This window comes from Pan troglodytes, chromosome 23, assembly GCF_028858775.2.
Source record: "Pan troglodytes isolate AG18354 chromosome 23, NHGRI_mPanTro3-v2.0_pri, whole genome shotgun sequence".
Classification (NCBI taxonomy): domain Eukaryota; kingdom Metazoa; phylum Chordata; class Mammalia; order Primates; family Hominidae; genus Pan; species Pan troglodytes.
Window position 1 is genome coordinate 26,768,268 of NC_086016.1, and position 26,837 is coordinate 26,795,104.

Genomic DNA, 26,837 nt, shown 5'->3' on the forward strand with positions numbered 1-26,837 from the left:
ATGCCCAAGTGCCCCGCGTGCGACAAGGTGTACCTCGCCGAGAGGGTGACCTCTCTAGGCAAGGACTGGCATCGGCCCTGCCTGAAGTGTGAGAAATGTGGGAAGACACTGACTTCCGGGGGCCACGCTGAGCATGAAGGCAAACCCTACGGCAACCACACCTGCTATGCCGCCATGTTTGGGCCTACTAAAGGCTTTGGGCGGGGTGGACCCGAGAGCCACACTTTCAAGTAAACTTGGGTGGGGGAGACTCCATTCTTGGCCGCTTCCTGGGCCACTGTCCAGGCAAATGCCAGGCCTCGCCCCCAGATGCCCAGGGCTCCCTTGTAGCCCCTAATGCTGTCAATAAACCTGAACACTTGGGAGAAAAAAAAAAAAGCTCCACACAAACAGCTGAGTGGAGAATGGACTTGAGTAGGAGATCTAGTGAAAGATAAAATTCACAGGAGACCTTGTGGGGCTCTAGGAAGGAGATTGAGAGACAGAGGTGGTGTTTCTGGGTGGAGATGAAAGGTTTGAGGGAAGATTAGAGGTGAAGCCTGCGGAGAGGCAAGCATTAAGAGCAACCCTAAGACTTCAAGCCCCAGAGCCTGAGTGCATGAGGCCAGGATTGATGGAAGGAAATTTAGAGCAGGACCAGATGATGTGGGCAACAGGGAGAACCAGGAGTTCACTTTGGAGTGGGATGTCTTTGGTGCATTCAGGACTCTATGTCGAGATGTCTAACAGGCAGTGGGAGAGTGGGATGTGCAGACTGGTCAGGAGTGAAATCTGGGCCAGGCAATCCTAGCACTTTGGGAGGCCACGGCGGGCGGATCACTTGAGGTCAGGAGTTCAAAACCAGCCAGGCCAACGTGGTGAAACCCCGTCTTTACTAAAAATACAAAATTTAGTGAGGTGTGGTGACGGGTGCCTGTAATCCCAGCTACTCAGGAGGCTGAGCCAGGAGAATCACTTGTACCTGGGAGGTGGAGGTTGCAGTGAGCTGAGATTGTGCCACTGCACTCCTGCCTGGGTGACAGAGCAAGACTGTCTCCAAAAAAAAAAAAAAAAAAAAAAAAGAGATCTGGGCTGGAGTTACCCATGTGGGAATCCTTCTCTTCAGGAACACGGTTTGAGCACCTGCCCTGTACCGGTCACTGGGTGTGGTGTCAGGGATGCCTCTGTGAATGAGATGCCATGGGCTCATCACCAGGAAGGGGGCACACAAGCACTGGGCATCTCCTGTGAAAGTACTGTGCTAAATGACCCCAGGCAGTGGTCAAAGAACCCGACATCCAGTCTGGGCACTTCAGGAAGCATCCCTGAGGAAGAGCCACCTGAGTGGAGACTTGGGGAATTGGCAGGGGTCAGCCAGGCACAGACAGATGAGAAAGATGCCTGAGGAGAAAAAAACATGTGCAGAGGCCAGACTGAGAGAGCGCAGGCCCTGCAGGCACATGGAGACATTCAGTGCGGCTGAAGCACAGGGACCGGGACCTGGAGTGGAGGTTGCCCACAGAGATGGGGCTGGAGGAATGGACGAGAACTTGATAAGCCAAGCAAGTGGAGGGTTGGGACTTCACCCAGTGGACCCTTGCATCCAAAGTCTTATATGTTTTTCTTTTTTTTTTTGAGATGGAATCTTGCTCTGTTGCCCAGGCTGGAGTGCAGTGGTGCAATCTCGGCTCACTACAACTTCTGCCTCCCAGGTTCAAGCAGTTCTCCTGCCTCAGCCTCCCAAGTAGCTGGGACTACAGGTGTCTGCCACAACGCCTGGCTAGTTTTTGTATTTTTAGTAGAGGTGGGGTTTCACCATATCAGCCAGGGTGGTCTCGAACTCCTGACCTTGTGATTCGCCCGCCTTGGCCTTCCAAAGTGCTGGGGTTACAGGCGTAAGCCACTGCACCCGGCCTTATATTTTTCTTAATTCTGGAAGTTTCTCAGTTGCTTTTCTTTCTCTCTCAAAGACTTCGGTTCCATGAAGCGGAGTTAATCACACTCCTTAGTTCATGGTGTTCTGCCATCTGCAGACTGCCCAAGACCGTCTCTTATGTTATCTACTTTTCCCATCCCATTCCTCCTTCCTTCCCCAACACATCATTAAATACATATGGCTCCTGGGGAATATATGGTGATGTTTTATGCATATGCATGTGTATAAAATTTACATAAATGCCATGGCACTTAGTCTTTAATCTTCCCCCTCACCCATTTTGGCTCTGTTTTTTTTTTTTTTGGAGACAGAGTCTCGCTCGGTCGCCTAGGGTAGAGTGCAGTGGCGCGATCTCAGCTCACTGCAAACTCCGTTTGGCTCTATTTTTTAAAGCTCTTAATTTCTTTTTGAGATGGAGTCTCACTCTTATTGTCCAGGCTGGAGTGCAGTGGTTGGTCTCAGCTCACTGCAACCTCCGCCTCCTTGGTTCAAGCGATTCTCCTGCCTCAACCTCCCGAGTAGCTGGGATTACAGGTGCCCACCACCACGCCTGGCTAATTTTTGTATTTTTAGTAGAGATGGGGTTTCACCATGTTGGCCAGGCTGGTCTTGAACTCCTGACCTCAGGTGATCCACCCACCTCGGCCTCCCAAAGTGCTTGGATTACAGGCATAAGCCACCGCTCCTGTCCAAAACTCTTCGTTTCTATGTGCACACCCAATTCATGACGTCTGGCTGCTGCTCACATACTCGTGTAATCATGGACACCTAGGTTGCTTCCAACTCCCAAGCACTACAAAGGAGCAGCACGAGGGAACTCAAGAGTTGATGGAACTGTCCTGCACCTTAACTGTGGTGGTGGATACATGACTGTATGCATTTGTCAAAACTCATAGACCTATACATCTAAAATATTGAATTTCACTGTATGTAACTTTAAAAATTGAATGAAAATACGGTGGTGGTGAACATCCCTTCAACTTCCTTCTTATAGATGAGAATTTCTCTAATTTAGGGTTTCCTGGCACTACTGACATTTTGAGCTGTAGAATTCTTTGTGGTGGGAGGGCTGTTCTATGCATGGCAGGATGGTGAGCTGCATCCCTGGCCTCTACCCACTAGACACCACTAGCATCTCCCCACCCAAGTTGTGAACCAAAAATATGTCCATACATTGTCAAATGCACTCTGAGATCAAAACAATCTTTTGGAAGCCACTACCCCACCCTCTTGTGTACCAGGATATCTAGGTACATATTTACATAAATATGAGTTTACATCATAAATTTGTGTCAAAGCAGGCACAGAGCTCAGTTTTCTTGTTTATCAGTATAGTTATTGTGAAGCATGCTACACTGCAACAGAAGAACGTACCAATACGTGAATGCATCAGTTAATCACCAAATAACCACCCATATAATCACAGCCCGGGCCAAGAAACCTCTCCCATGACCTACCTTCTGTTTCATTCTCTCCTTAAGCGGTGTCAAACATGCTGCTATACCCATCCTGAGTTGTTTGTTATGTTTTTCAGTTTTGGAATCTCCAAATTGGTTCTTTTCTACAGTTTGCTCAACATTTAAATTTTACCTCTTGGAATACTGTTGATAACTCACATGACTTGAGCACCTATGGTTCTATTTCTGTTGTCTTGTTTCCTCGGCTTTGTCTTATTGTCCTCTTATATTGGTTGCTGTTGAACAAGTACCATATATTGCATGGAAATATTAGATTGATGACAAAGATGTTAGTATCCTGCAGAGAGACTGTTTGCTTCTGGCTGATGACTGTGGGGTATTAACAATCCAGGTGGTTTAAAGGTGGGTTCTGTACTGGGAAGTCTTATCTTTGTCAAGCTCCTTACTACACTGTATCCCTGAGGGTCTCAAACCAGAGTGTGCAAGTTACCTATAACCCTCCATGCTGCTACTGGACTTCAGTATTTTTTTCAAACAGACTCACAAATATGTCAAAACAAACCTGACTTCTCACTCAATGGCTCCTTCCAGAATCTGTGGCATAAGAAGCAGTCCCAAATACCAGGGTCATATTCCTGATTTCCTTCTGCCAGATATTGGCACTGTTTTCTCTGCTTTCCCATCCCTTTTGTTAAATATAGTGAACCCCAAGTTTCTCTTCAAAGAATCAGTATGTCACTGTGTGCGGCTCTCTTAGATTCTCCATTTTAAAGTTTAACTTCCTGGTTCCCTTTGCCCACTTGCTTCTAGTTTTGGTAAACAACTTTCACACCAGTCTTAATCAGTAGTTCGCATCTGTTCCCCTGGTCACCTGCTCCATCCTGACTCACCCCTGGTCACTTGCTCTGACCTCAATCGCCTTCAGTTACCTGTTCCTAACCTTCCTTTCTGCCAAACTACTCACCCCACCACTCCAGCTTGTACTCCTGCTCTTTTTAAAAAACAGCCAATCGGAATTAGCTTAGACTGTGTGGTCCAACCGTAACCAATAAGGGAATGACACAGCAGTAGGGGCCACATGCATGAGGAATAAGAACTCCTTCTCTTCCCCCATCCAGGTGTGCTCTCACCATTGTTCCATCTGCAATGAGCACTGTTTCTGCAGAAAATAAAAACTGCCTTGCCGAGAAAATTAATGTTTGAGTGCTATTCCTTTGCAGCACCAGGGAACAAGCATTTTGTTTCTAACACTTTGATGCTGTTCAACTTTCTAATATTTTCTTCAGCTTTGAGCTGTACTCAGTGCAAAGATCAATATGTTGTTTATTTGTTATTGCCAGAGTCAAGTTCATTTTTTGAATTATTGTATTGCTACATCATAGACCAAATGGATTTCTTATGGATTTTTTTTTTTTTTTTTTTTGAGACGGGAGTCTTACTCTGTCACCCAGGCTGGAGTGCAGCGGTGCAATTTTGCCTCACTTCAACCTCTGCCTCCCAGGTTCAAGGGATTCTCCTGCCTCAGCCTACCAAGTAGCTGGGATTACAGGTATGTGCCAGCATGCCCAGCTAATTTTTGTATTTTTAGTAGAGACAGGGTTTCACCATGTTGGCCAGGCTGGTCTTGAGCTCCTGATCTCAAGTGATCCACTCACTTCAGCCTCCCAGAGTGTTGGGATTACAGGCGTGAGCCACCACACCCAGCCCTGACAGACCTTTAATTAGCACTCCCAACCCTGGCTCAACAATGTGAAACTTAGGTGTTGTGATACATGACAGACATTTTTATCTGTAAGCCTCTGAAATGAGACTCGTCTTGGAAATATTGAATACCCAGCTTCCTTCACCCAATTTATAAAGAACTAATAGGCTAATTGGATATTTCCCTGGTCACAGCAGTATTTCTAGTTATCTTAGAAAAGCAACAAATTAGTATATTAGGAAGGCTAAAAACATTTTTAAAATAACAAGAGCGAATCATGTTTAATTCATGTTAAAATCATTGATTTTAACACAAATAACTTTATTGAATCACATCATCTTAAATTTAACAGTGTTAGGAATAAATGATATATTGTATTTATGAACATTCAGAAAGTTTTAATGCCTACTTTCAGTTTGTTCTAAGAGATCTTTTTTAGACTTCTAGAAATTGATCATTATAAATCATATTCTAACTTAAGAACATGTTATCTTAGCATTTCTTAAATTACAGACCCAACTCAATGTTTATTGCTGTTGGCAGTAACTGCTCAGGAGGACATTACCTAGGTTACAATGTGTTTTCTAAAGTCTTTCCATTTTATTTCTTATAAGACCAGTTCAAATTGTAAACCTAATATATAATCAAGCGATTATGTTTCCAAATATACCTTTTCTTGTATATTTGAAGTTAATCCCCACCCCTACACCCACCCCCACAATAACACTCTATTGAGTATAAGAAAACAAAACAAGGCCAGGCGCGGTGGCTCACACTTGTAATCCCAGCACTTTGGGATTCTGAGGCGGGTGGATCATTTGAGGTCAGGAGTTTGAGACCAGCCTGGCCAACAATACAAAAGTTAGCCAGGCTTGGTGGCACATGCCTGTAGTTCAGATACTTGGGAGGCTAAGGCAGGAGAATCGCTTGAACCTGGGAGGCGGAGGTTGCAGTGAATCGAGATCACAACATTGCACCCCAGCCTGGGTGACAGAGCAAGACTGCATATAAAAAAACAACATCAACAACAAAAACAACAACAAAAACCCATTGTTTCCTGAGTCTAATTAAGGATAGTTTTAGGTGGAAAGGAAAAAGTTTGCTTTCAAGAAAAACATCATAGCTTCACTTTAACTTACTGAAGACTTCTGATTATGATACAGCTAACATAATACACTGGGACTGTGCAATAGAATGAATTAAACAAATTCATTAAGAAAGCTTAGTTTTCCTTCTTTGTGGAAAGAGTAATCAAATGTTTGTGTTCCTAAGCTGCCAATCTTTTGTTTTGTTTTGGAGACAGAGTCTCACTCTGTTGCCCAGGCTGGAGTGCTGTGGCACGATCTCAGCTCGCTGCAACCTCTGCCTCCTGGGTTCAAGCGATTCTTCTGCCTCAGCCTCCCGAGTAGCTGGGATTACAGGCACCCGCCACCTCACCTGGCTAATTTTTGTATTTTTAGTAGAGACGGGGTTTCACCATATTGGCCAGGCTAGTCTGAAGCTCATGACCTCAGGTGATCCGCTCACCTCAGGCTTCTAAAAGTGCTGGGATTACAGGCGTAATCCAGCTTTCCTTATGACCTTTCCACCAAAAATCTATCCAAATTCCCACCCCAGCACAAGGAATAACACAATGCTTCCTATATAGCTCATCAGTAATAGGTTAATTCTAAATACAAAATATTAAACAGAAATTCAGTGTTGTTACTTTTATGTCTTCCTTTCCTGTCCTTCAACAAAAAAAAGTTTCAAAAATAAAGTAAACGTAGTTTTCCAAGTAGAGTTTACTTGTTCACAGATGTACTCTCTCTGTGACGAATGCCCCATCTTTTCAATTCTTAGAGTGGCCCTGCTTGGGGTGGAAAATGTTCAGTCACGTTCAGCTGTGAGATCTCTGTCACATATTTGAAAGGGAAACTGCAAGCCAAACCCTGTCAGTTCTCCTCTCCGGAAAAATCAGTCTGTGGTAGTATTGAGAGTAGAACATATCACTCTGAATCTCTCCTGTGTCCAATCAAAAACGATGAGAATTTAATGCTATGGACCTAGGAAAATATTTCAGACATCCTGCTTCAAAAGGAAGACAGGCTTACACGTTGTGGTTTCATTATCACATCAGGTCTTCTTCTGCAGGTCAAAGGTAAAAGAGACGAGTTGACAAGGAACGATTCGGTTCCTGGTGAATGGACTGCCCCACGAGGTAAGCCAGCTTGTGGGCATAGTGGCAAGGCGCTGGAACTCGGATGATGCCCTTTAGTAGGAAAAGAAAATACACAACTAAATTTTTTTCACTTTACATCTACTTTCCCTAAATTTAAATTCATAGAAGCCAGTTCAGAGGTCCAACATTGTTCAATGTTGAATAGTACATTTAAAAAATCTGAAGAAAAAAGTAACAAAAAGTACTTACTGGCAAATTATAATACATGTGGCATAGACAATATGTTAAACGCTGTACTGTATCTGGGCTCAAGCCAATCGTGTCATAGATGACGTTATAATGAGTGGGGGTAACAGTCCCATCTTGCACAGACTGACTCACAATAAAAAAGTCATACCTGGAAATATAGGACATGTGGGTATCAGCTCATTTTAGAAAGAGGGTATATAGTAAACCTAATGTCTGAAATGAAAACATTTAGTATAATTGCTTACAAAAATCTATTCTATAGATTAAGTTTCCTTTACGTTTAGAAACCTAACTGATAAACAACGATTTGAGAAATCAAATCTATAGAAGGCAATTAAATCACTGACACAGTAACTCTCATGGGATTTTGCCTTCAAGTACATGCACTGAAACCTAGAGGAAGAAACAAGATTGGCACATTTGATCTGATATGGCCATAGATAATTCTATTCGGAGATTCTCGGATGAAGGCCTGCTGCCTCGCTGAGAATCACTGGACTATATTTAAACTGTTTTTTTTTTTTTTTTTTTTTTTTTTTTTTTTTTTTTTTTTTAGACGGAGTCTGGCTCTGTCGCCCAGGCTGGAGTGCAGTGGCGCAATCTCAGCTCACTGCAAGCTCTGCCTCCTGGGTTCACGCCGTTCTCCTGCCTCAGCCTCCCGAGTAGCTGGGACTACAGGCACCCACCACCACACCCGGCTAATTTTTTATATTTTTAGTAGAGATGGGGTTTCACCGTGTTAGCCAGGATGGTCTCAATCTCCTGACCTCATGATCTGCCTGCCTTGGCCTCCCAAAGTGCTGGGATTACAGGCATGAGCCACTGCGCCTGGCCTTAAACTTCTTAAACAATACAACCGGTAAGATTGATCTATGTGTTATAAATATTGAATTTATTTTTATGTGTACAATCTTATGTTGTACTTTATGTTTATGATACTTTTTATTTGCTCCATCCTTTAATCCTTTCCTGCCTTATGTTAGATTGATCAAATGTTTCTGCCTTTCCTTCATTTTACTTCATTTCTCCTCAACTCTTGGTATGAATATCATTAATTCCACTGTGGTTTCAAGTAAGTCTTTCATTTGTATAATTGACAAGTATACAGCAGCAGCAGCTTTATCATTTTCCCTGGTAACTAGAGAATCTTAGTGTATACTTTGACCTCATAATTCTTTTTCTATGTAAGTGCTATATCCAGTATTTTAGGTCATGTTTTAATATACCCTATAAATTGTCATGTATGAAATCAAGGCTTTTTTATACTCCATCGTAACTGATCAGCATTGCTTCTTGCATTTCATTCTCTTTTAACTGTTCGATTTCCTTCTTCCTAAAATACAGTCTTTTTGGGTAGCTCTCTTCAGTGAGTATCTGGTGGATCTGTTAATGTATATACTGTATAGGCACTAACTGAGCATGTTTGTATTTCACTGTCACCCTTGATAAGTTAGCCGGGTATCAAATTCTAGCTTGATGGTTATTTTTAAGCATTTTAAAGATATTTCATAGTATTCTGGTTTCTACTCTTGCTGAATGTGATTTTTATTGTTTGTAAATATATTATTCCTGTGGTTGCTTTTAAATTTTCTTATGCCTGCTGAAGTTTCACTATAACATTTCTAAGTGTGAACTTTTATTGATTTTTGCTCAAATCTTGTTATTCTTCAATCTTAGGATTCAGAATCTCAGACTTTCTCTTTGACTATTGCTCCACCCCACCACACCCCCATCATATCTTATCTACTACTGAAACTTCTATTTGGTATAGAGCAAATCTTATTTTGCCTTACATTTTTCTAAACATTTTTTCATATCTTCCACATCTTTATGGCTCCCCACTGCATTATGGGAATTTTGTGAACATATGTTCCAGTTAACAATTTGTTTTCTTTTATGTCTAACCTTCTCTTTAACCCTTCCACTGATTTTTCTTCATTTTGACTATATTCATGTTTGTTAGATATTCAAATACAAATTGACCTTTTCATTAGATATTCTTACGGCCTTTATTCCTTTTTATATCTTTTCTTATTTCAATACATTTTTATATAGAATGTCTCTAACCATTTCACCTTCTGGAAGTTGTATCTAATCTTAATGTCTTAAAGGCTGGCTCTAGTTCATAATGACTTGCATCCTCATAACAAGAAAAGACTTCTAAATTACTGTTTGGAATTACTTCCTTGTGTCCATGAACAACAGAGCTGACTATATGAAACTATTTTGTAGCATATTCAGTATTACTTTCTGAACACATCATTTCTTTGTTCAGGTTCTTAGGATAAGTGTCATACAAAATGTTTCACATAAAAGTAACTGGTCTCTTTTTTCACACTGCTGTTTTGTTTCTGTTTTTGTTTTGAGAAGGAGTCTCACTCTGTCACCCAGGCTGGAGTGCAGTGGCACAATCTCCGCTCACTGCACGCTCCGCCTCCCTGGTTCACACCATTTCCCTGCCTCAGCCTCCTGCCTAGCTGGGACTACAGGTGCCCGCCACCATGCCCGGCTAATTTTTTGTATTTTTAGTGGAGACGAGGTTTCACCGTGTTAGCCAGGATGGTCTCGATCTCTGGACCTCATGATCTGCCCGCTTTGGCCTCCCAAAGTGCTGGGATTACAGGTGTGAGCCACCATGCCCAGCCCCACACTGCTGTTTTAAAGCAGAAAGACATTTTAAAAATAGAAACCTCTGGCTGGACATGGTGGCTCACACCTGTAATCCCAGCACTTTGGGCCACCAAGGTGGGTGGACCACTTGAGGTCAGGAGTTCGAGACCAGCCTGGCCAACACGGTGAAACCCCGTCTCTACTAAAAATACAAAAAATTAGCTGACATGGTGGTAGGCACCTGTAAGCCCAGCTACTTGGCAGGCTGAGGCAGGAGAATTGCTTGAACCTGGGAGGCAGAGGTGGCAGTGTGCCTGTGCCAAGATTGCACCACTGCACTCCAGCCTGGGCAACAGAGCAAGACTCCATCAAATAAATAGATAGATACCTACCTACCTCTCAGGCTACTGCATAAACATTTTGATGGTAGTGATATAGTCAATATAATTTGATTTGTGATGACTCCAAATTGTCAATATAAACATCACTTGCTATCTTTTGTATTCATAATTAAAAGGGTTTTAGGGCCACACTGAAGTTAACTCTTACGTGGTCACAGACATTTACAAAAGTTTGATGAAGAAACTTCGACAACCAGAAGACTCATCGCGATTTCTAGATTTAAATGAGGAATCTCTGCCCAATAGTAAAAAAACAGACCAAATTAGTTCTAAAGAATCAGCAATGCTTTAAGGTAAAGTTATTGGAATTAAGTGATTGTGCTGAACTGAAGGAAATTGAGAAAATTATAGAACCATGTGCAAAAAATACAGGTGGCTTACCATTCATTCCTAGTCAACTCTACGTCAATAACTGTTCCTGGAGGTGGATTTTGAAAATTGCTTCCATGTTTAAGAAAAAATCTAGTGTTTATTCGTTTCTTCACCACAATGAAAGCTAGAGTGAAACTTAAAAAAATCAGGGTAAGTGTCACTATGTTTACTCAGTCTTACCTCAGAAGTACACAGTGTATTGAAACATCTGCTTTACATTTAGGACCCATTAAGAAGAATGGACAGCAGCCCTCCTTACACCCTAATTTTACCGTCTAAGCTCCATGTGCCTGATTGAAGCAGTAAATGAGGAGGTATTTATTCATAGCCACCCACATCCCAGGGGAAGGGTCCCTTCCTCACAACTTTAGGATTATTCCTACAATCCCTGTTGAGCAGCGGGCTCTCAACAGGAGTTTTACAAAAGTGGAGTTTTGTAGGTTTTGTAAGTCTTAGGGCTGGAGATCCCCACCAGCTGGCTCCTCCAGCCTGGAAACACACAAAAGTCTAGGATAAAAGAAGGATAAGTGTGAACTATTGGCAGACTACGTTCATGGATTTCTTCCTTTTTTGAGATGGAGTCTCACTCTGTCCCCTAGGCTGGAGTGCAGTGGTGTGATCTCGGCTCACTGCAACCTCCCTCTCCCAGGTTCAAGTGATTCTCATGGCTCAGCCTCCCAAGTAGCTGGTATTACAGGTGTGCGCCACCACGCCTGGCTAATTTTTGTATTTTTATTAGCAGAGATGGGGTTTCGCTATGTTGGCCAGGCTGGTCTTAAACTCCTGACCTCAAGTGATCTGCCTGCCTCGGCCTCCCAAAGTGCTGGGATTGCAGGCGTGAGCCACCACGCCAGGCCATTCCTGGATTTCTATGAGTATCTGAATTTAACAAGCCCTCCCACAGCAAGACTTGAAACAAAGTAGGAAGATTCACTGGAACTTTGTGGTGGAAGCGGTCTGCTACTGCCAGGTCCAATTCTGCTTTGCATTCTGACTTGGGTGTGGAACGCAAAATCAAAGCAGAAGGGTCTTCCCGGCGCTCCCCCACCCATCCACAAAAGCCACTATTTGTATCAAGCTCCTACTCTCATCACACATTGTATTGGTGTTTTCCCCTAAAAAACATCAGATTTTTTTTTTCAAAGACTAAAATGTAGAGCTAAAATCTGCACAGTACCATTTTTTTTTTGAGACAAGGTCTCACTGTGTCACCCAGGTATGAGTGCAGTGCTCCTAGGCTCAAGTGACCTGCCCACCTCAGCTTTCTGAGTAGCTGGGACTGCAGGCACACACCACCATGCTCAGCTAATTTTTTCTTTCTTTTTTTTTTTTTTTTTTTTTTTTTTGAGACGGCGTTTCACTCTTGTTGCCCAGGCTGGAATGCAATGGCGCGATCTCGGCTCACTGCAACCTCTGCCTCCCGGGTTCAAATGTTTCTCCTGCCTCAGCCTCCCGAGTAGCTGGGATTACAAGCATGCACCACCACCCCTAGCTAATTTTTGTGTATTTTTAGTAGAGACGGGGTTTCTCCATGTTGGTCAGCCTGGTCTCAAACTCCTAACCTCAGGTGATCCACCCTCCTCGGCCTCCCAAAGTGCTGGGATTACAGGCGTGAGCCACCGCACCTGGCCAATTTTTTCATTTTTTGTAGAGATTGGATCTCACTATGTTGCCCAAGCTGGTCTTGAACTCCTGGGCTCAAGTGATCTGCCCACCTTAACCTCCCAAAGTGCTGGGATTACAGGCATGAGTCACTACACACTACAGTTAATACAACCTACTTGTTAGGAGAGATGGTTTTTAAGTAGGTCGACATCTTTTTCGCTTCATGGTCAAGCAATGCTTGAAGCTGACCATCTCCCACTCCATCGCGATACACAATAACAGAATGTGGCATCGATGATTCGTTTTTACACCAGACATCCAGGGCAGCTGAGAGGAAATCAGAAAAAGTAAATAAACCGTTACTTGGAACAAACTAGCCTTTGCTGCTTTTGACAAATTCTAGGTCCATCTTTCAACACTGCAGCTTTCAGGGCAGTTTTACTGCTTAAGTCCTGTCTATTCTGGGGTTCCTCAACAACAGCACTACGGAAGTTTTGATCCAGAGAATCTGTGGTGGAGGTGGTGGAGGTGGGGTCAACCTATGCATGGTAGGATGTTTAGCAGCATCTTTGTCCTCTACCCACTAGACTCAATGCCAGCAGCACCTCCACCCCAGTTGTGACACCAAAAACTAAAGGTTCAGTCATTACCAAGTGTCCCCTGGAGGCAGTATGTCCATTGGTGGAGAACTACTTGTATAGTGTCGGGCTCCCCGACCGCTACAAGACACTGACCTTTCAAGCAGATCTCCAGCTCTTTGACAAGCTCTTCTCCTGTTTTCTGGATGACACATTGAGAGTACCACCTGTTCACAGAAAAACCACCAGTTTGGAAAACAAGATTCTTAAAATCTCATTTGAGTCTGTATTAATCTATGGGCAAAAAATATTACTATCAGTAGTTAAGGACATTTCAGCATCAATTCATATCTCTACGGAGATCAAAGCATTGGTCTCTTGATATCTTAGGCATTTTAGAAAATGTTGAGTGCATACAAATAGTCAAGTAGAATGGAAGCATTTATTCACATTACTACAAATGAATCATGCTTTATTGTACAAGACGACTGCAGTTTCGCCTATGGGGGAATGCAATAAAATGAAATCCCTGTGCTCCCCCTGGTTCCTGCTTTGGGAGCAATGCCCTCGACAGTGGCTCCTCCATGTTCCCCCCCTCACTGAGGAAGGGGTTTGCTTTGGAATGGTGGCAGCTGTTGTCACAACTTCAACATATCTAGTAAAATGGTATGCTGTCTCAAGTTTCTGTCCCCTTACCGCATTCTTATTTACTTCACAGTAACCCCATCTGACCACCTGACATTGTGATGTATCTGTCTGTCTGCCTCTTCTACTAGGATTTAATCCATAGAGCATGACCAGGCGTCTCGGCTCCACATTTTCACTGCCAGTGTCAGCAGCTGAACATGGTAGCCACTCAGAAAAATCTGTTGACAGCTCCAAGAATGATTTGGCTCATGATGGTCTCTGCTTTCTTGGGTTTGGAGTATGTAATTGTAATATTTACTTAGCTATGTGTGTTTCTCTTTGTTCAAGGTAGTGGCTATTTTCTTTTTTTTTTTTTTTTGAAACGGAGTCTCGCTCTGTCACCCAGGCAGGAGTGCAGTGGTGTGATCTTGGCTCACTGCAAGCTCCACCTCCCGGGTTCACACCATTCTCCTACCTCAGCCTCCCAAGTAGGTGGGACTACAGGCGCCCGCCACCATGCCTGGCTAAATTTTGTATTTTGTTTTAGTAGAGACGGGGTTTCACCATGTTAGCCAGTATGGTCTCGATCTCCTGACCTTGTGATCTGCCCGCCTCAGCCTCCCAAAGTGCTGGGATTATAGGCGTGAGCTACCGCACCCGGCGGTATTTGGCTATTTTCATAATTTTTTCGAAGTTTTTCTTTGATTGGAAAGCAGATTTTATACGATTAAAATAAGTATTATTTGAAAAAAGCATCTGTTGAATAATTGAAAGTATAATTTTTTCCTATGATTGCAACGCTATTTTCAAACAAAAAGTAGAGCAAAACAATGTTATCATATTGAAGCAGAATATGACTGGCAAAAAGTCATCATCTATGGAAATAAAGATGGATCTTCCTTTAAAGATATTCCTGAATTATACCTAGTGGGCCACAATCATTATTAAACAGAGGTAATTTGCAATGGACATACATCAAGTAATGTGCAAAGAGGACTGCAAACTTAAGACTGCAAACGTATTTCAAGGTGCAGTGTGGTTTCTACTCTGAGAACAGAAAATAAAAGGGCCCTGGGAGAAAAGGAGAGCATAGGATATAGACACACATCTCCTTTTGGAAGTACATCACTTGCAGGTATAGGAAGACAAGATCCTGTACTTACAGATCTCTGGCCACTAATTATGTTTCCATGTCTCTTTACCCATGCACATCTGAACTATTTCACTATGTGTTAATGATCTCCATTTAAGACATTTACTGATCAGAGCCTATGGTAGGCAGAATTCTACCTGTTCTAATCCCTAGAGCCTGTGATTATGGCAGGATACCACCCCTGTGATTATGTTATGCTATATGGCTCTGTTGACTTTATGATAAAAGTTTTCCAAATGAGTCATTTGTAATTGCATGAGCTCCTTTAAGAGCAGGGATGTTTTTTCTGGCTGATGGCCAAAGAGGAGGTCAGATTCAAAACAGAACAAGGGCTCAATGTGCTATGGCTGGTTGAAAGATGGAGAGGGGTTTGCTACATGAGAGTGATCAAGACTGGCCTGCAGCTGACGGTCAACAACAACAACAACAAACAACAACAACAACAAAAACCAGGGACCTCTGTCATCTAACCACAAGGAAATGGATTCAGCCACAATGACATGAGCTTGGAAGGGGAGTGCTATCAAGCCTCCAGATGATAATGTGGCTTAGCTGACACCTTAATTTATGCCTTGTAAGGTCCTGAGAGAGTGAACTACCAGGTGTCTGATCAGAAGAACCGTGCAGATAGAGACGGGCATTGTCATAAACTGCCACGTCTGTGGTATTTTAGGCAGCAATGGAAAATGATGTAGAGCCAGCCAACCATGCAAAATGTTCTGGGAACATAACTTTGCCAGAAAAATCAGGAGACTACATGATTAAGAATAACTCATCTGTCAAATTCCCAACCTCTTGAGTTAACAAATATTAATTAGGTTCATCTTTTCTATTTGGTCCACAGTCAGCTACTAACTAAACATGTCTACCAGAGCTTACTTACTTTGTTAATTCAGCATTGGTACTTGCAACAAATCCTGCTATTGATTTCTGTCGATTTACGATATCGTGGAAACAATCAATGCCAACGAACATTGTTCTTTGTACCTTAAGTTTGTTTTTGAAAAGGTAATGGAGTTAGAACGTGAGCAAAATTTAAGCATTAACAATTAAGAGAATCTTAAGTTTTATTAGAAGTAAGTTAAACGAAGTCAATGAAATACAACATACGTCTGTTTCCACCTTCCAGAGGGCTCCTCCCATCTTGCAATTCATCTGCTGGGCAATCTTGGTGACGATGGTCCTTGCCTGGACTTTTTCTAAGGTCTTTTTCACCACACACTGGCTTGGAATTGGGCATTTGGTACACAGGTATCTTTTTATGCTGTCATATCTACGTTTGTCATCATTGGGCAGGATACAAATCACCTTGAAAACCAGCAAACATGACATTCCCTAAGATACAACAACAGTGATACAGGAAAGAAAAACCATCTGGAGCAGGCAACTTAGGTGGAAGACTAACAAGCTAGAGTCAATTTATTAAGAAAATATATGAGCCCAAGAGGGCGAAGGGTCTAGAGCCATGTTATTAATTATAACATAATTATATCAACTTATAACATATGTATGTATCAGAAAATTATTACATTAGTTATTAATTGGAAGGGTGAATGTGTGGAACAAATTATAATTAACATTATAAACTATAATTAACATTAAATTGTTAGAAGTGTTTAAATTATAGTGTTGTAAATTATAGTTAACATTGTTATAAACTATAATTATAAATTACAGCAATTGCTGCAAGATGCAATTTGGCAATATACATCAATTGCTTAAGCCTGCAATATCATTTCCATCCTAGTTATTCAGGTTCCAGGAACTTATCACCATGTTGACAAGGATGGGTTAAAATCAGGCTGAAGGATACAATGATCAGGACAGTCACCATTTACAGGACTATCACTGAGAGAGGAGAAAGGAAAAAAAACAAAAAACAGTTAAGGCAGGTCTATACTAAAATTCTTTTAAACAGCCTGAAAAATCAAGCTGCAGCTGCACAGATAAGGGAGCAAGGCCTAATGCAGAAATGCTTTTGTTCTTTGTGTAATCAGCAGGCTCCCAGGAAAGTTTCCTCTGCTTCTACAGATAAGTACACAGTGCGGACTCCATGGGCAGTTGCATAAGGGGGAGGCTTGGCTGAGACAGGCCTGCAGCTGCACAGATGAGGACAGTTACACAGACAGCTACACAGATAAGGGAAATTTCTTCGAAAAGCTTTTGCGTTTAACTTTAAAATGGCAACCCTCTCGGGCCCCCTCTCTGCTGCAGAGAGCTTTCCTCTTTTGCTCCAACCTTACTCTTGGTGTCCACACTCCTAAATTTTCTTGGCCATGAAACAAAGAGCTCGGATAACACCGCAGACAACGAGACGGTTTCATTGACTCTAGACAGCTTCCTCATGATGTATGTATAGGGCACTTGCCGAGGGGTTCACTTGGCAAAGTTAATACTTTCAGCAACCCACTGAAATAAGTAGTAGTATCCCCATTTTACTGCTGAGTAAGCAAACTTAGGAGTTATGGAAACTGCCAGATTTTCCAAATTTTCAAATATTGGGTTGGATTTCCAGTGGGAAACTAAGCAGTTAGGCAGACTGGTTACTAATTGGCCTGTTCCTGACTTTCTTGGGAAAATAATTATTAAGTTATTTTTAACACGATGATGTTTATAGGAAGTTTTTGGTGGACATCTTTTATCAGATTAAGGAAATTCTCTTCTTATTCTATACTGTTTTTCTTCCTTTCACGTGAAAGGGTGTAGAATTTCAAATGCATCGTCTGCATTGACAAGTATTTGTCCAATAGTTCAGACTAAACAGTTAATCATTTGCATTTTTTTCTGAAGGTGACTTATTTCAAATTTTCAAATGACTGGCATATAGTAGCTTTTGGTGTTTCATATTTTATTAATCTCTGGTGAATCTATACTGATGGATTCTACTTTTTTTTTTTTTTTTTTTTAGCTTTAGTCTTCTTCAGTCTTGACAGTATTAAATTTTGATATTTTCAAAAGGACCAGCTTTAAGTTTTTTGGTTTTTGTGCAGAGATGAGTGGTGAAATTAGAATTATGTGTACAGATTTCGAAAACAGCATCACCGGCAGGGTGCAGAGGCTTACGCCTGTAATCCCAGTACTTTGGGATGCCAAAGTGGGCAGATCACAAGGTCAGGAGTTCGAGACCAGCGTGGCCAATATGGTGAAACCCCGTCTCTACTAAAAATACAAAAATTAGCCAGGCATGGTGGCGGGCACGTGTAGTCCCAGGTACTTGGGAGGCTAAGGCAGGAGAATAGCTTGAACTGGGAGGCAGAGGTTGTAGTGAGCCGAGATCGCATCACTACACTCCAGCCTGGGTGACAGAGTGAGACTCAGTCTCAAAAAAAAAAAAAAAAAAAAAGCATTACTTCAATATTAATTTTCTTAATTGGGTAACATGTGTTTAAGTAAGAGTATGTTCCTTTGTTTTCAAAATACCCACTGATGTGTTTAGAGGTTAATGGAGCAGCATATCATACACACACACACAATAACTGCCATGAATTATAATCATATGCATATGGTGAAGGAGAAAAAGAATAATTATACAACTGTGGTCAAATGTTTGGGTAATCTGGATGATGGGTATAGAGGGGGTATTTGTATTATTTTTCCAATTCTTCCTGTAAGTCTGAAATTACACTAAAATATAAGATTAAAAGGAATAAAGTTTCCAAATATCTAAAAAAAATGAAAGGTTTAGATCGGATTAATGCATAATTTTAAATAGAATATTTGTAAAATTTTGTGTTTAAAATGAGGACTATGTTCCCTACTGGCATTTTTACTACAATTGTCTGATTTTCAGGAATGAGTTATTAATATTAAATGCAAAGTGACTTTTTTTATTCTTGTAGCCTTAATACTAGATTTGCTTCACTTCCTGTAAAGAAAGCTGTAACCTGAAGATACGTTTGTGGCAGGCCAGTTTTTACTAATGTAGGCCTCCATCACAACCCTTTCAGTACTGAGTGGTTAAGTTAAATATTAACAGCTAAAAAAGTCAGTGCCCTTATACAAAGGCTGCAATGTAACAAAAGCCCACCAAGAGTTTTGCCTAGGCCTTTCCTGGGCCTCACAGCATGACAAAATAACGAAGGAATTCTTAGCAGGACCCATTTAGGATTAAACAGGTTTTACTGGGGGGTCTGAAGAAAATCCCCAGGCCTCCACAAACAAGTTTATTGGAGGTCTGAAGGAACGCCCCAAACCTCCATGATTTAGCAGCAGACAAGATAAGGGTAATCACCATAGCCCCTAGACCCATTTAGATTAAGTAAATTTACTGAGTCCCCAGAAGAAGGTCTTCAGGACTCAGACCTTAGTTATAGATGAAAAGTTAATCACTTATGGCCGGGCATGGTGGCTCACGCCTGTTATCCCAGCACTTTGGGAGGCCGAGGTGGGCAGATCACAAGGTCAGGAGATTGAGACCATCCCGGCTAACACAGTGAAACCCTGTCTCTATTAAAATATAAAAAATTAGCCGGGCATGGTGGCTGACGCCTGTAGTCCCAGCTACTTGGGAGGCTGAGGCAGGAGAATGGCGTGAACCCGGGAGGCGGAGGTTGCAGTGAGCCGAGATCGTGCCACTGCACTCCAGCCTGGGCGACAGAGTGAGACTCCGTCCAAAAAAAAAAAAAAAGTTAATCACTTATGTCTTTAGATAAATGCACACTTAGACATAGACATATAGCTTAGAAGATATATAAGCTCTGAAAACCTTTGTAATTTTGAGTTGGTCTGGAGATAATTTCCAGGCCTTCTCCCTGTTAACTCATTACAGAAATAAAAACTTTCTTCCACCCCAGTCTGCATCTCGTTATTGGGCAGTGAGAAACAGCAGCCCGGCCCCTCAATTTGCTCCGGGAACACTTTCATTTCCTCTATTTCTGCCTTATGTATCCCAACTCGCATTTATAGGATTTTAATTCTTTATTATTCACATACACGTGTTTCCTTATCGTGACTCATTTAAAATAGTGATCTGCAAGCTGTCTGTACCTGCCATAAAGAAAACCAACACATCCCCAAACATCAAGTACTTGTGAATGCCTGGTCGTGTCATTACCAGTCACATTTGTGAAGTTCACATTTTATTTTAGGTACAACATAAATATGTGGCCTGCTATCTTTTTATTATATCAACGTATTTTCTTACACAGCCTTGTTCTACCCTTACCTCATGCCACATGGCTTGATTCCTAGTTACATACATGAATCCCCTTCTATTGCTGGTCTATGGAGATTTCCATCTGTACTGGAACAGTTTTATAAGTGATTTTTAGTCCCTATTTTATGGATCGTTTCCAACTATTTGGGGTACATAAGATTGTGGACACGCTTCCCCCATGCCATCTGACATAATGCCTTAAAATATTTAAGGGGATACCTTAAGAAATTGTTCCAAAAGGCAAATCTAGGATGAATAAATGAGTAAACGAGTAAAAGTAGGACAAGTTCTTCTTCAAGAGGCAGAAGTTCTTTAAAGAAAGCCCCACATTAAAAAGGTAATCTTGAGGCTGGGCGCGGTGGCTCACACCTGTAATCCCAGCACTTTGGGAGGCCGAGGCGGGTGGATCACGAGGTCAGGAGATCGAGACCATCCTGGCTAACACAGTGAAACCCCATCTCTACTAAAAATACAAAAAACTAGCCAGGTGTGGTGGCAGGTGCCTGTAGTCCCAGCTACTTGGGAGGCTGGGGCAGGAGAATTGCTGGAACCTGGGAGGCAGAGCTTGAGCTGAGATCACGCCACTGCAGTCCAGCCTGGGTGACGAGTGAGACTCCGTCTCAAAAAAAAAAAAAAAAAAAAAAGGTAATCTTGAGCTTTTCAGGCAGATACCAAATGATCAAAGAGATTCCTGTTATGAGAATAAGCTGGAATTCAAACAGCTGCCAAAGCCCCTTTTACTCTGATTCTAATCCTAGAACAGGAAGCTTTGCTGGTTCCCAATGGGGGCTTCTCTTACCGAGAGGGGGCCAGGAAAGAATAAAACAATACTCAAGTAACAGGAAGCAACACATAAAACTTAAGTCCAACAGGAGTTCAAAATGCAGACATTACATTTCAGAATGCGTACGGCTCACACAAGGTATTCTTCAGGGTATCCTACAAGGGTTCCCTAGGGGCAATTAAAAGAAGAAAGTCTAGGCTTCATGTAAAACACAAGAGGAAAACATTCTGGTTTCATGGTCAAGAAACAAAGACATCTTCCCACCTCTACCCCTCAAGATCATCCTGGGGGAAGAAAGAAGATGAACTAGTGTAAAGAGCCCAAGAAAGAACAAGAATTTGCTGTAGTAATTCAGATACAACATAATGACAACTTGGTCTAAGACACCAAATGGAAGAAAGGAAAGAACAGACTCCTAGAAAAATACCAGGCAAGTATTGCCTGGCACAGTGGCTCATGCCTGTAGTCCCAGCACTTTGGGAGGCTGAGGTGGGCAGATCACTGGAGGTCAGGAGTTCGCGACCAGTCTGGCCAACCTCATCTCTATTAAAAATATAAAAATTAGCTGGGCATGGTGGTAGGTGCCTGTAATCCCAGCTACTTGGGAGGCTGAGGCAGGAGAATTGCTTGAACCGGGGGGTAGAGGTTACAGTGGGCCGAGATCATGTCACTGCACTCCAGCCTGGGCCATGGAGCAAGACTCCATCTCAAAACAAAACAAAACAAAACAAACAAACAAAAAAAAACAGGCAAGAAGAATAACACAGGCTAGAAGATCGTGATCACAGACTTGGCAGGTTACATCTGGGGGTAAAAGTAATGAATGTGGTGATTATTAATACCCACACTACTTTACATTTGTATGGTGTATTTTTTCAAGTTAGGAGATTTTAAAAGTAATTACAAGTCTCCAAGTCTGAGAAAATTAGCATACGATTGTGATACTCAGGAATAGCTAAAACCATGAAAGTTTGTATTCAGCTAATAGCAGGTTAATCTGCTTTCGTTGGCAAGTTCAGGAAACCAACAACAACATTTTGAATTCTAAAATACTTATCAAAATGGTTTAGAACAATAACTAAAAGACTGTACATGTATCAACTAGACACTTACCATCTGCAGTGTTGGTCTAGTATATTTCCGTAATGTGTCTATATAGGAGTTAGCATCACCATCTACTTCAATCCTAAAAAATAAATATAGCATCCATATCCAAAAGATACCAACCAGTGAAACAAACGTTTCACCCAGCAAATTAAATACAAAGTAAGACATGATAAAATACCAAGATATGCATTTCAGTAGAAAGTATGTTTAAAAGAAAAAAGACAGTAGACTTTCAGTTTCCGATTCTACTTTTAAGGAGCTTTGAAGTCACTACTCTGCCCTAACAGCAAGTCAAAAGCTAAACAGACTGAAAACAATGAACAGCTCTCCTAGGATTTTCAAGGGAAGTGAGGACACAGAGCAAATCACTGCCTCCAATACTGAAGAGACAAATAAGCAAAAACAAGGAGTCCTGGCTAGCTGGAGCAAAGACTCTGGAAACTTCCCAGGGAAACAGTTGCTGGGTCAGACCACCTGAACTGTAACTGATGAATTACTGCAGACTCAGCATGGACAACTGTGAGGGTTAAAAACTCCAGGTATACCCAGTCACAGGAGGGTCCCCACAATTTTGAGATTTTTACCTCTAGGAGCTTGACCAGGTTCTCACAGTAAATACCAGAGGAAAATTGTTTAGTGCTTCCAGCAGGGGGAGGGGAAAAGAAACTATTTTGAAATACACCAGGGCCCTGTGTTCCTAACAGGCCCTGCCCTCAGGAGAAGCTAGTTAACCACAACATAACCTTTTTTTTTTTTTTTTTTTTTTTTTTTTTTTAGAAAAAAAAAAAAAACAAACGTTTAGGTTCAGGGGTACACATTCAGGTTTGTTATATAGGTAAACTTGTGCCCTGAGGGTTTGTTGTACAGATTTTATCATCCAAGTACTAAGCAAAAGAAGCCGAGGCTGAGAAGACTACATACTGTATGAGTCTAACTAGATGACATTCTAAAAAGGCAAAACCATGGAGATGGTAAAAAAAAAAAAAAAAAAAATAAATAAATAAATAAATTAGTGGTCCTCAGAGGTTGTGGTGCAAGGGGTAGGTGGTGGTAGGAAGGGATAATTAGGTGAAGCACAGAAGACTTTTAGGGCAGTGAAAAATACTGTGCATGAAACCAATGGTGGATACATGTCATATACATTTGTCCAAACCAGTAGAATGTACAACTCCAACAGTGAACCCTACTGTAAACTATGGACTTTGGGTGATTATGATATTTCAGTGTAGGCTCATCAGCTGCAACAAATGTACCACACTGGTAGGGGATGTTGATGGGGGAGGCTATGCATTATTGGGGGCAGGATATATATGAGAAGTCTCTAACCTCCTCTTACTTTTGCTGTAAACATAAAACTGCTCTAGAAAGTTTTTTCAGTTCAGTTTTTGGAAACATGCGTGAGAATTCTTAATATTCTCCCATCCATTCACATCAAGTTCTTAATTCTCATACCTTCTACAACATGTATCTTAATAGCCGTAAACCATATATCACAAAGTCTGTTTTAATATTTTTTGACTAGAGAGATTAGACTTTACAAACTTTTAAGGTTTTGATACAGTGACCAATTCCTACAATTTAATATTTTAGTTATTATACTTCAAGATTGCTAACAACCAATTTTCAAATGGGAATTTCTGCTCTACTTACATTTCTGCTGGTTTCATAGTTATGCCCATGGGGGCTGTGACACTCTGTAGATGACCCTTTAAGGTCATGGCTTCTCTGTGACTGCTCCTGCTATAGAGTATGAGCCAACTATGTAGTGGCATTGCATTAAGTAAGGGTAATTCTCTTATTTCTCTTGACCAGTCTCCTTGTGAATTGGCTTTAACCTGGAAAAGAATTATAAGACATGGCATAAAACTTTATTTTAAAGATCAACTTATCTGAGATCCTGTACGCTGTAAATCCGTGCTATCTCCTATTGAAATGTTACAATTATAAACTTGAATGGCCAATGTAGGTATTTTTTTCATTAAGATATAGGTTAATAGGACTGGAATTCTATCCTAGGTGTTAAAAATTTTAATTGAGAGGCCACTGCAGGGGAGATGGCTCCAGAGCTTTAGGTTCCTATGTAGGCAAAGCAAACTCCAGTATAAACAGTAAAGCAAAGCCAGAGACTTTCCCAATCAGAAACTACCGACTACCAACTAGGGTCCTTCCACTCTAATAGATCAAATGTATTTTGTCCTATTTTGCATCGGCCTATAATAGCTCACTGCTCACACTGCTGCAGCAGAACTCTCTGAACCCCTTCTGATTGAATGCTGCACAATTGGTGAATCAGTCTTAGTGCAAATAAACTTAATTTTATTTGAAGTTTGTTTTGGAGCTTTTCAGTGCTGTTAGACTCAGACTGCCTCCTCATACTGTTCTATCACAGCATGTGCTCCCTAAACATTTAGTCTTTTAGTGGGAACTTTATTCCAAGGAATGACACTTGAGACATTTAACCAAGGATGGAGTAAGATGGCCAAATAGAGGGCTCCAGTGATCATCCCTACAAGAGGAACACTAAGTTTGACAACTGTCTGTACAAAGGGAGCACCTTCATAGGAACCAAACATCAGGTGAGCACTCAGTGTCTGGTTTTTACTTTATATTGCTGAAAGAGGCACTGAAGTTAGGAAAAACAGTCTTGAATTGCTGACGTCACCCTTCTCCCACCCCTGCATGGTGCCAAGAATCTGTGCAGTTGGGAGAGGGAGAGCACAGCAACTGTGAGGCTTTGCATTAAAATCAGCACTGCCCTGTCACAGCAGAAAGCAGAACTGAGCTGTCCTCAGCTGATGGCCACCCATAGGGGGAACATTTGATTCTGGCTCTAGCCAAAGGGGAATTTCCCAGCCCAGTGGTCAGAGCTCGAGTTCTGGAAAGCCTCACCACCATGGGCTGGAGTGCTCTGTGGCCCTGAGTGAACCTGAGAAACAGTTTAGGCCACAAAGACTGCAATCCCTAGGCAAGTCCTAATGCTGATCTGAGCTCAGAGCTCGTAAACTAGGGGTGGAGGGGTAGGGGACATGATCTACTGAGGCACCAGCCAGGGTAGCTAAGAGAGTGCTTGCATCATCCCTCCCCCAACTCAACGGCAGCACAGCTCAAAGCTCCAAAAGAGATCCCTTCTTTCTGCTTCAGGAGAAAAGAAGGAAGAGTGAAGACTTTGTCTTGTATCTTGGATACCAGCTCAGCTACAGTAGGACAGGACAACAGTCAGGGTTGTGAGGCTCCCATTCTGGACCCTAGCTCTTAGATGACATTTCTAGACATACCCTGGGCCAGAAGGGAAACCTGTTGCTTTGAAGGGAAGGACCCAGCCCAGGCAGGATTCATCACCTACAGACTAAAGAGCCCTTGGACCCCGAAGAACCAGCAATAATACCCAGGTAGAATGTGAGGGCCTTGGGTGGACTCAGACATGCTGGCTTCAGGTGAGAACCAGCATATTCCCAGCTGTTGTGGCTATGGGGAGAGACTCCTGCTTGAGAAAAGTAGAGGGAAAAGTGGAAGAGTAAAGGGGACTTTGTCTTGCACCTTAGGTGCCATCTCAGCCACAGTGGGGTAGAGCACCAAGTAGGCTTTTGGGGTCCCCAATCCCAGGCCTTGGCTCGTGGATGGCATTTCTGGACCTGCCTGGGGCCAAAGTGGAGCACGCTGCCCTGAAGGGTAAGTCCTAGGCCTGGCAGCATTCACCGCAAGCTGGCTGAAGAGCCCATGGACCTTAAGGGAACACTGGCAGTAGCCTAGCAGTACTCCCTATGGGCCTGTGGTGGTGGTGGCCATGGGGTGAGGCTCCTCTATGTGTAGAAAGAGAAGGGGGCCGGGTGCGGTGGCTCACACCTGGAATCCCAGGACTTTGGGAGGCCAAGGCAGGTGGATCACTTGAGGTCAGGAGGTCTGGCCAACCTGATGAAACCCCGTCTTCTACTAAAAATATAAAAATTAGCTGGCTGTGGTGGTGGGCGCCTGTAATCCCAGCTACTTGGGAGGCTGAGGCATGAGAATCGCTTGAACCCAGTAAGTGGAGGTTGCAGTGAGCCAAGATTGCATCACTGCACTCCAGCCTAGGCGACAGAGCAAGACTGTCTCAAAAAAAGAAAGAAAAAGAAAAAGAAGGAAGGGAAGAGTGAGAAGGTCTGTATCATGTGGTTTGAGTGCCAGCTCAGCCACAGTGCAAAAGAATACCAGGTGGGTTTCTATGATTTTTGACTCCAGTCCCTGACTCCTGAATGGCATTTCTGTACCTGCCCAGGGCCTGGGGGAACTTACTGCCCCTGAAGGGAAGGACATAAGTCTGGCTGCTTTACCACTTGATTGCAGAGCCCTAGGGCCTTGAGCCAACATAGGTGGTAGCCTGGTGGTGGTCACAGTGGGTCTTGGGCAAGATCCAGTGCTGTGCTGGCTTCAGGTTGACCTCGTGCAGTCCCATTGGTGGTCACCGCAGGGATGCCTGTGTCACCCCAAACCCAGCTCCAGGCGGTTCAGCACAGAGACACAGAAAGTAAGCAAACAAGACTCTCTGCCTGGTAATCCAGAAGTCTTCTGGATCAAATCAAGATCATCAAGGTGATATCACCATGAATCTGTGAGAACCATAGCATTACTGTGCTTGGAATATCCCCTGTTGCAGATATGACTTAGATCACAATACCCAAGTCCTTCTGAATACCTGGACAGCCTTCCCAAGGAAGATGAATACAAACAAGCCTGGATGGCGAAGAGAACAATGAAAACCTAACTTTCAATGCCCAAACACTCATCAACTTCCCCAAGCATCAAGACCATCCAGGAAAACACGGACCTCAGAAAATGAACCAAATAAGGCACCAGGCACCAGTCCTGGAGAAATAGATATGTGACCTTTCGGACAACTCAAAATAGCTATTTAAGAGGAAACTCAAAGAAATTCAAGATAACAGAAAGAATTGAGAATTCTAGTAGATAAATTCTACAAAGAGATTGAAATAATTAAAAAGATTCAAGTAGAAATTCTGGAG

The 26,837-nt window shown here is 42.4% G+C and overlaps 1 protein-coding gene and 1 pseudogene across 2 annotated transcripts in view; one reads left to right on the forward strand and one right to left on the reverse strand.

Annotated features, from left to right (window-relative positions):
* On the forward strand, window positions 1-234 carry LOC747660 (cysteine-rich protein 1 (intestinal) pseudogene; annotated as a pseudogene).
* A 5,561-nt stretch (window positions 235-5,795) lies between these two features.
* The window catches only part of PIWIL3 (piwi like RNA-mediated gene silencing 3), a 44,449-nt gene continuing 23,407 nt past the window's right edge, over window positions 5,796-26,837 (reverse strand). Inside the window, exons 12-20 of one of the 2 annotated variants that reach the window (XM_054675498.2) lie at window positions 23,488-23,672; window positions 21,844-21,916; window positions 15,902-16,099; window positions 15,675-15,778; window positions 13,168-13,238; window positions 12,610-12,760; window positions 10,838-10,963; window positions 7,446-7,593; window positions 5,796-7,286 (exon numbers count right to left, since the gene is read on the reverse strand). In XM_054675498.2, the coding sequence (XP_054531473.1) occupies window positions 7,170-7,286; window positions 7,446-7,593; window positions 10,838-10,963; window positions 12,610-12,760; window positions 13,168-13,238; window positions 15,675-15,778; window positions 15,902-16,099; window positions 21,844-21,916; window positions 23,488-23,672 (1,173 nt within the window). In that variant the 3' untranslated portion in view covers window positions 5,796-7,169. Of the gene's footprint in view, window positions 7,287-7,445; window positions 7,594-10,837; window positions 10,964-12,609; window positions 12,761-13,167; window positions 13,239-15,674; window positions 15,779-15,901; window positions 16,127-21,843; window positions 21,917-23,487; window positions 23,673-26,837 lie in introns of both variants that reach the window. The other variant, XM_016939614.3, reaches the window with a different exon arrangement.